The sequence below is a fragment of the Heliangelus exortis genome, chromosome 2, assembly GCF_036169615.1.
Source record: "Heliangelus exortis chromosome 2, bHelExo1.hap1, whole genome shotgun sequence".
Classification (NCBI taxonomy): Eukaryota; Metazoa; Chordata; class Aves; order Apodiformes; family Trochilidae; genus Heliangelus; species Heliangelus exortis.
In genome coordinates, this window is record NC_092423.1 from 118,914,618 (window position 1) to 118,924,214 (window position 9,597).

The window sequence follows — 9,597 nt, forward strand, 5'->3', positions numbered from 1 at the left end:
CAAATGCCAGGGCAAGGATGAGGATAAATTAGTTTGATGAGAAAGGGTCAGATTGCAGATCCAATTTCTGGAAAGGGATAATACCAGCTCCATAGTAAAGAGTTTGTGAAGAAGGTCATACCATTCTCTAGAGTACTCTCCCAGACTCCGTCTGTTTATAACTCCAGGACTTCCTGAGCCAGAGGGGATGCTTTTATATTCCGTAACTGAGGATTGCATTTTCATCTATGGATCTGCTCAAATGCATTTTTAATCCATGAAAATTTTCAAACCCACAAAATCCTATGTACCTTGTGCTAAGAAATCTGATATTATATCTGATTTGAGCTTGGGTCTTGTTTTGCATTGAGTCTAGTTTTTGCATTGGAAGAGACAACAAACAACAATTAATCTTTTTTTCCCATTCCATTCAGAGACTGAGAGATGCCCAGGTGTTATCATAATTATATTTCACTACACTCCATGTTTTACCTGTTTTAGATCAATTTGGGCTCCAAATTCAATGCACATTTTAATCATTTCGAGGTCCCCACTTTGAACTGCCAAATGCAGTGGACTGCACTTTCCATTATTGGTAAAATTGATGTGGGTTTTAGCAGAGTGACCCAATTCTTCACCTTAGAAATGAAAATAAGTGAAATTATTCCAAGCAAGAATGAGATAACAGAAGGCATAATGGCTTTTAAAACAAGCATATTAACTGTGGAATAATATTCTACCCTCTCAAAGTACAAACCTGTCACATCTATCATTGAAAAATGGATGGACATACATTTAGAAAAGCTGCTGCTTCAATCCTAGAAATGTTAGAAATATCAATTGCCCATAAAAATAATTGCATTAACTTCTTGTAAGTTCAATCACAGGTATAAGTGCTTGTTTCCACAGTTCTTTGAGAATTAAAGCAGTAAATTGGTAATGCTACTATAAATAGCTGCTTGGGAACAGTGTACTTACCTTTTTTTAAAAGAATTTCCATACATGTTTTTGCACCTGAAAATGCAGCTGCATGGATAGGCATACATCCTGTTTTGTTTGGTTTACATATTTTTCCTCCATTTTCAATCTGAAAGATAATGCCTAGATATAGGTTGATGACATACAGAAAATTCTGAGTAATGAACAAATAGCAATAGACACATAGAATATCTGTAATAACAGACACAGACCCCTGGGTAGATGTCTCCTTCTTTTGTATTGTCTATGCATTATGAAGTTTATATGCAAAAATCTTTCTGAAGTTATATCCATACACCTAAATATCTATGTGCCTCACTTTGTCTTCTGACAAGCTTCAAAATGAGTTTAAGTTTTTTTCTGTTTGCCACTCAGATATTTTTTTTGTTCTTAAAAGATTGAAGTTTCTTAGTTACCTACGAAAAGCAAATTGAATACAAGGTTCATGATTGAGCTTCCTCTGTTGAAAAAAGATAGAATACAGGAACAGAATAACACTGCAACAAGATAAATGGAATCAGGCCAAAAGGTGATGGGTTATTATACCTACCAGGATTGTCAGTGCTTCAGGATTATCCTTGTAACATGCTACAATTATAGGTGTGTTTCCTGCTTCACCTTCCAAATTGACATCTGTACTGCTATGCTGGACTAAAATCTAAATGGTTAAGAAAACATTCAGTCAACTGTAAGCCAAATACAAAAAGAAAGGTCTATTCTATTACTTTTTTGTTTATCACCCATAGCAGTCTTGTGACTTGTTGTTTTTGAATATACAAAAAGCAGGTGAGAAAAATCAAAATAAAGCAATATTTTTACAGCAAACAGCTGCGTAGATAGAATAGAGGTTGCATATAGCTTCAGAATATCTGTTTTATTTAACAATTTCCCCAACACTGGAACAAAATCTTTTCTCTAGCAAATTGCAGATGGGGATTTTCCACTGAAGGTTGTTATAATGTCTTGTTATATTCTGTATTCCCTTGAAAGTGGCAATGTTGTAGATCCTGCTCCATTAGGCATCTGTTGGACAGTTACATAAGATTATGGGAGATGGACTTGATGAAAACATTCCAGACCTGAATTCCTGCTTCAGTCACTGAGCTATCAGTATCACCAAAGTATCTCTATGAGTGCTTCCAGAATTTTTTGAGAAGCAAAGGATCTAGAAATTATAATTACCATACTGCACTGCATATTTATTCTTCTATCTACAGATTTATTAGTTTTCCTTCATTAATTCCAATTAATTTTTGTGTCCTGGAGAAACTAGCATGTTTTTGTCACTGGCAATTCGACAATAGAAACCAAAGGAGAATCAGCTTGAATAAACAGAGTGGGGAAAAAATGAGAGCACATATTTATACAAGAGATGTAAAATAGAGAATTTGATGTAAAAGATGTAAAAGAGAACTTGATACAAAGCCCACGTAGAAAACTGTAATTCTATTTCAGATTTTATTGTTTTCAATTAGTAGTAAATACAGATTTTTTAAAAGATATGAGGACAGAGGTATTTTAGCACTGAAAATCTCTAAAGAAGTTTAAGTCTTGAATACAGGTACATGTTTTTCTTTCTATTGTTTGGATGAACAGAACTTTAAAGTGAAAAAGTGGTAAAATCAAGAAATTTAAAAATTCTAAAATTCTATCCAAATGATTCATATGGAGTGAAAACATTCTTGCACTTGGACAAATGAAGAAAAAATACACTAGTTAAAATCTTGATACTGTTCCTGCATTACAAGGTTGTGATTTTTAAATGCTCTGCTATTATTCAATTGATTATTAAAATGTCATTTTCAAGAACTGTGATTTCTGTTTTTATTTTAGTTTTAATTAAAAAAAATACAATAGTTTCAGGAAAAAAAAAGATACTTCCAAGTGTAAACATAATGACTACTACATAGCACAAGTATCAGTCTTTATATAAAATACTAAGTTACTTTTTACTTGTTGTGCTAAGCAGACACAAACACTTCTATGAACATCATATGTTACCCATCCTGCTTGGTAAACAAAGCATATGAGGTTATATAGCATACACAGTCAAGGTCTTGGTGTGCTGCACACAGCTGCTGTTGAGAAACATATCAGGTCTGTATATTTATGAGGATTTAGACTTACCTTAACAATTTCATTATGTAAGGACTGCACAGCCATATGCAAAGGTGCCATCATATTGGAGTTCAGAATATTTGGATTGGCTCCTCTGCTGAGAAGCAACCTAACACTTTCAACCTGGTTTTTCTTTGTGGCCCAGTGCAGTGGGGTATTTCCAGAAGAATCCATCACGTTTAGTACTAGGTTGAAGGAGACAAAGAGAAAACAAAGCCATCAAATGTTCTGATCACAGATATACACACACAAACAAAATTGTGAGGGTTTAGGTTTGTGCTACTATGCTTCTTCAAAGTGAAAAGATTGCATGTCACCAAGTATTTTCTGTTGAATTTATTAAAAATTGTGCTGAACACATGGTATTGATTAGAAAAAAACGGTTCTATTATTAATTAATTAATATTAATACACTAAAATAGCAAAGAGGAGGCTTGATAAGGTTAGCAAATAGCAATAAACCTTTTGATTAGATCTTTTGAAATTATAATACTGGAGAGATAGGAGGGTTGAAACACCTGTCTATTTCTTGCCCATAATTATACACCTTTTTTCTGTCCCCAAGAGTTACTTTATTTCTCTCGTTCCTTGCCTCTTCACTTTCCGACCTTCTTTGACTTTGCAGCCATTGCTTTAGGGGCTGCATGGAACAAGTGGGTGTAAAAAAATAAATCAAGACATGGCAAATAAGTGCTTGTAAGTTATAAGAAGATTAAAGACAGTATCTACTCTGGTGCACTTAAGGACACAGGGGCAAATCAATAAACACTGGTTTTAGAGCTACATGTACGTTTTGAGCTTCAAAGCTGAAACTAAACTGCAAAAAGTATATTCAAAAACTAAGAAAAAAACTATACATTGAAAATAAAAAGATTATTTTTCAGACAGAATAATCTGAAACACTGTCCATCATTAGGGAAAAAATGAGCTTTTTAGGGCCACTGTATGTTTACTCAGTGGCCCACAGTCTATCAGTGGAGTTGCATGTAGTTGCACAATTCTTATTAATTTAAACAGCATTTTCTGCACAGAGTGTCAATCACTCAAAGCCCCGTGTTCTCCTATTTAGCATTTGTTCCCTACATTTCTTTAGGCAGCCTGTCCCATCAAATGTTTATCCTTCATCACTATTAAGTAAACAAGTGTAATGACCACCTGAATTGCAAGCATGAGAAAGCAAATTAATTCTCTTTTACATTTCCAGTATGTTAAATGTAGCAAAAGATACATAATGTATAAAAAGGAAGATAAAAAGTCAGGCCTACTGTACTTGACTGCAGTTTTCTTTTTCATAACTGAAGACTGTAAATCTGACTCCCAAGCAAAATAAGATATATTGAATCCCTGAATTAGAGAGAAAACAGTCCTAGCACAACATGGGTAATCCAAACTACTCCTGAGACACTGCAAACTGTGGCAGTCTGAACTGCATTTGAATTAATAAATGCAGAAAATACATACAAGTTCTGCTTCAGTTGGGTAACAGAGACTTTGATTATTGAATTTTTAAATTCTCTTTAAAAATAGTTTATAAAATGTGTTACCTTCACAGGAAGTATCATCTATGATCAGCTGCATTAGTTCTATTTGACCTCCTTCAGCAGCATGATGCAGTGGGGTGGCGTTTAATTCATCCACTTTGGTGAGCCCAGAACGATTCTTCTTAATGAAACTCCGCAGCCTACAGGCACTTCCATCTGAAATTACCTGTTTCAGACACAAATATTCTCATTTTCTCATCTTCCTAAAAGGCAGGATGCTAGTGATGCTTTAATGTGTTACTCTGGGCAAGCTGCCACCGAGTAATTCCCTCCCAGCTGTTAAGGTTCATACAGAAGTAGACAAATCCTGATCAGGCTGCCTCAACAGCGATACTCAGATTGATTCAAATAATTGCAAAATCAGATGAAGAGCAGTGCAAAATTAACAAAAATGGAAGTGATCTTCAATACAATACTTTGTATTGAACTAAGGATCTTTCCTCCACCACAGAAAATATCAAATAAGCAAATGCATCACTTACTGTTCTATGCTCTCTCCAGCTGTGGCTACGCCAAATGAATTCAACAGAGATGAACAATCTGTAACCTTGATAAATTCTTTTTCTAGACCTGTCTACAGAGACTGACATTATATCCTGGGCTTTCTAGTTCAGCCATTGGGTTTCTGTGATATTCTTTACGTCAGAGGAACCAATAACTTCTTTAATTTCAGCAGTATCTTAAGAGCATCTAAGAGGCTACAATCTCAGTCTGAAACAACTCAGCATCTTCACAGCATAACACACACACAAAAAAACCCTAAACCCCAAAACCAAACTTCAACAGAAAAAAGCCTTCAACAGCTCAGCTATCTCACACTTTGATACCTCCCTGGCATTGTGCTTTGCAACAAAAGCCTACTATAGAAACCTTGATGATTCTTCCCACATATTTTTGCTAGAGTGTTTCAAAACCCTATTTGTATATGAAGTGACAGAAAATAAATTATTGTAGTAGAATGGGCAGGAATTTAAAAATAAACTATTAAAAAAATTAATAGTAAATAAAAAAAAGAAAAATAATTCATCAAAATTGGGACAACAAAGACAGAAAATGCATATCAAAAGTAATGCAAACTTTCCTAAAAATGTGTAAGCAAACAAAGGATAAAAAAAAAAAAAAAAAAAAAAAAAAAAAAAAAAAAAAAGGAAATATCCCCTAAAATTACTGCTCCTTTCTGAGCTGCAAAAGAAAAGGAAAACTGCACTCCAGGATCCCCTGAGCCACCAGGAGTCAAAGATTTTTTCTGTCATTAAGCAAGCACACATTACAGGGCAGCCCATTCATACACTTCAGCATGTGTTTAACTTTCTTCAGCTTTATAGTCCCATTGACCACAGTGAGGTTTCTTCTGTGAAAAATATTATAAATGTGTCTAAGTATTTAGAAGACTGGGGCCAAATATGGGGATAGCATCTGATGCAAATGTGCAATTAGAAAAAGCTAATAGAAAACAGGTGATATCCTTATAGAAAGGGTATCTACAATGACTCAACTATCATAAAAATAAGAGCTCAATTACATATAAAAATATCTATATATTTTACACAGACCAAAAGGCTCTTTAGGGCCCAGTATCTTCTAATCCTTCTTATATTATTGTTATATATATATTCAACTGCAATGAATTTCAAATCTTTCTACTGATTTAGACTACATTTTACCACTCTGCACTGGAAATTTTTGCCAGTGTAAGACAAAACGTAGCCAAAATGTGTCTATAAACAGAAATAAGATTTTTCAGCCAGTGTTGAAACAACAGCAAATGGGAACAAAAGAAAGCAGGAAACAAAACAGTAAAGAAAGAAATCAGTTAGGTGCCCATAGTACTTTGGCTGGCTCAGAAAAGCAAAGCAAGCTTTTTTAAACAGCATCAGCTCCTTAGCACTTTGCCTGAACTTTGCCTGGTGTGCAGTGGCAGATGACCCACTGGGGTGACAAGCCTTGGTACACTGAAAAGGTGTTGCCAGCACACAGAAAACAAGTCTAGAAGTTATCTCGAAAGGACTTCAAACCCATCCACATGTTTAGCCTGGTTTTAAAAGCCTCTAAAGTTACCCAAGTCTGCTACCCTGTAAGCAACTTCAGCCTTTGCTGAATTATTCTTAGCATTAAAAAAGGAATTCCCTACCATTTGGCCTAGGTCTCCCTAGCTGCAGTATAAATACATCACTTTTTGTCCTACTCTCTATGGAAAAGGGATGAGATTACATCCTTCCTGGAAGAAGTTTTGCCTCTGTAGGCGGTGCTGATGGTTCCCCTTCCCTTATTAACAGTTCTGCTGCTTCCAAGCTTTCATTTAGAGACCTTTTTGCTAGATGGTCTACTCATTCTCATCATGACCTTAGAGGGACCTCTCTCTAAGATGGGACTACTTCTGGGGATGGGCGGGATGTATGGGATGTGACCCCTTCCACTCACCATGTGTCCCTGCCACCCTGCATCCTCCTTCACCACCTCCTCTCCCTTACTTCTTCTTGTCCCATTCTGCACTTTGTCACCCAGCACCCCAACCTTCTGTTGCCTTCATAACCAATGTCCAGAGTGGCCCCCAGCCTCTCTCCAGCCTCTCACCACTCTTCCCTCATGGTTCTGCTGCAAAGTGAGAGGAAAGGGACCCCTGGAGGAAAGGTTCTCTGGGACTTAACCAACGCCAAGCTCACGCAGACACCTCCAGAGCCCCACTTCACCCTCACCCACTTCGCTCTCCACCTTCACCCCTCCTTGTCCCGACGCTTACACACGAGCTCCAGTCTTGGGCTCCACCTTGTCCCACGCCGGCACTGCTGCCTCTGCCCGCTCGGCCGCCTCCTCACCTTCCCGCCCACCCGCCGACCCTCGGGGCCGCCAGCCCCTCCTCGTCCCTCTTTTTCAGTCACCTTGAAGACATCCTGCGAAGCGACGGAGGCGGCATCTGCCTCGCAGACGACGCCCTGGTAGGAGCTGGAGGCGGCCGACTTCTCCCGCGACTGGCAGAGCCGCAGCAGAGAGCGCTTCATGGCGCCCGCCCGCCCGCCTCTCAGCCCCGTCCGCTCCGCAGACCTGCGAGGAGAGAGAACAAGTGGCGGTCGGTGCCGAGGCCGCGCCCGGACACCCCGACCAAGCGGCGGCGGCGGCAGGAGGCGGGGAAAGCTGGGCGGAGGAGAGCCGCTCCCGCCGCTGCTCCCGGGAGAGCCATCCGCTCCCCGCCGGGGCGGGCGGATCCCCCGGTCGGAAGGCAGCTCCCGGGAGATGCCGGGGGAACGGCGCGAAACTCCGGTCCCTTCAGGGATCACCGCCTAAAGTAGTGCCGGGTGGGCGCTGAGCGGGTCGGCGGCTGTCCCCGGAACCGGCTGGGGAGATGCTGCTGGGAAGGGCTGAGTGATCACCATTGCGTTTCGGGAGTTTTGTTTCTTAGGGTTTTTTTGTTTGTTTGTTTGTTTTTAGCCTTAGTTTTTTAGGGTTTTCTTTGTTTGTGGATTTCTAAGTTTGGGGGGTTTTGTCTGTTTGTATGTTTGCTTTATTTTTTCTTTCTTTTTCTTTTAATTTAGTCTATTTTTTCATTCCCCGATTGAGTACCTGACCGTGACAGAGGTCCCTTGGAGCTGAGCGCTCCTCTGCCTCCAAGAACCGAAGCTCAGAGAGCTCGACGTGTGAAAAACACAATAAATAAACGCAATGTGAAACGTCCGCAGCGAAGCTGGAGTAGGTGCAGTTCCCGTGGTACCACCTGTGTGGAAAAAAGCTGTCCTGTCCATGCTCCGTGCCGTGGAGGGACAGGGCAGTGCTGCTGTGGGGACAGGGAGCTGGGGGCAGAGGTCCGGCCTTGAATCTCTAACACCGTCAAGTTTTCTATGATTAATTTCTCAGCATTTACTTCGTCGTCATAAAATTTTGTCCCAGGATTTATTTTACAAGCAAATTTGGAGACGTGCAGGGAATCTCTAGGCAGGGTCTAGGAAGAAGGAGCAGGATGTATTTCAGAAGGGTTAATTACTAACGTGACTTTAACTGAGTCATTCTTGCTGAGTCTTTAAGGGAAACATTTGTAACTCGGAGAACTAACAGTTTACTTAATGAGATAGGAACAGCCCTACCAAAGGTCAGGTAGCGGTTGAGGCAGACTCTTAGGAAAAGCAACCCGAGGAATAGGGCATGACTTTTTTGCCTGCGTGTTCATGGCTTGTGGCAATCGGCAGCTTAAGGACTTCCAGAGCCAAGTGTGGCACTCACGCCAGACTGTTTCATAGCCGTCATCTGGCAATTCTCCATTACTTTGTTCATGCCTTCTCTGAACCCTTTTTATACTGCCCATGCCACAACATCCTGTGGCACTAAGTGCCATAATTTCATTATGTGTTTGGGAAAAATGCTTTCTTTTCCCAGTAGCTTCACTTACCGCCTCCCTAGTGTTTTTATTTTGAGAAATTGAGAGGTTTTCTTCATTTTTAAAGTCCCTGTTAATGCTCATAATTTCGCAAAGTTCATTCAGCTTTCATCAGTGTTTCCACACTGATGGGGCTTTGTTCATATGGTTTTCCTTCTTCAGGATGCCATTTTGTATCACTGAACATCCTCATCATGCTGCCCTGCATCTGTTCCACATTCATTTTGAAATGGATCATCAAGACATACATGCTAAAGTCAGGGCATATTTGAATAACAGTACTAATTGTTTGTTCCATGTTTTTTTTCATACCCTCTCAAATACTCAAAAAAAGATTTCCTTTTTTTTTTCTTGAGAATTTTTCCTATCACTTTTCTGAGTGATGTTAGTATAGATACAACTCGTGCTATACTCCTTCATACCATATTAGAGTTATGTTTCCTCTGTATACCCACCTAGCAATTATCAACATTGAATTTAATCTGATATTTATTTAGTGTATCACCAAATCCTGTGCGATCTCCCACAATCATTTGCATTTTCGGTCATTCTGAAAAATTCAATAGCACTTTTAAGATCACCAGAATGTTTTCACACCATTGATCTCGACTCTGA

The 9,597-nt window shown here is 39.3% G+C and overlaps 1 protein-coding gene across 1 annotated transcript in view; it reads right to left on the minus strand.

Annotated features, from left to right (window-relative positions):
• Positions 1–8,348, minus strand: part of TRPA1 (transient receptor potential cation channel subfamily A member 1) — a 39,071-nt gene extending 30,723 nt beyond the window's left edge. Inside the window, exons 1-6 of the mRNA XM_071737772.1 lie at positions 7,496–8,348; positions 4,620–4,782; positions 3,085–3,260; positions 1,508–1,615; positions 958–1,066; positions 472–617 (exon numbers count right to left, since the gene is read on the minus strand). Of these exons, the coding sequence (XP_071593873.1) occupies positions 472–617; positions 958–1,066; positions 1,508–1,615; positions 3,085–3,260; positions 4,620–4,782; positions 7,496–7,615 (822 nt within the window). The 5' untranslated portion in view covers positions 7,616–8,348. The remainder of the gene's footprint in view (positions 1–471; positions 618–957; positions 1,067–1,507; positions 1,616–3,084; positions 3,261–4,619; positions 4,783–7,495) is intronic.
• Between the last annotated feature and the right edge of the window lie 1,249 nt (positions 8,349–9,597).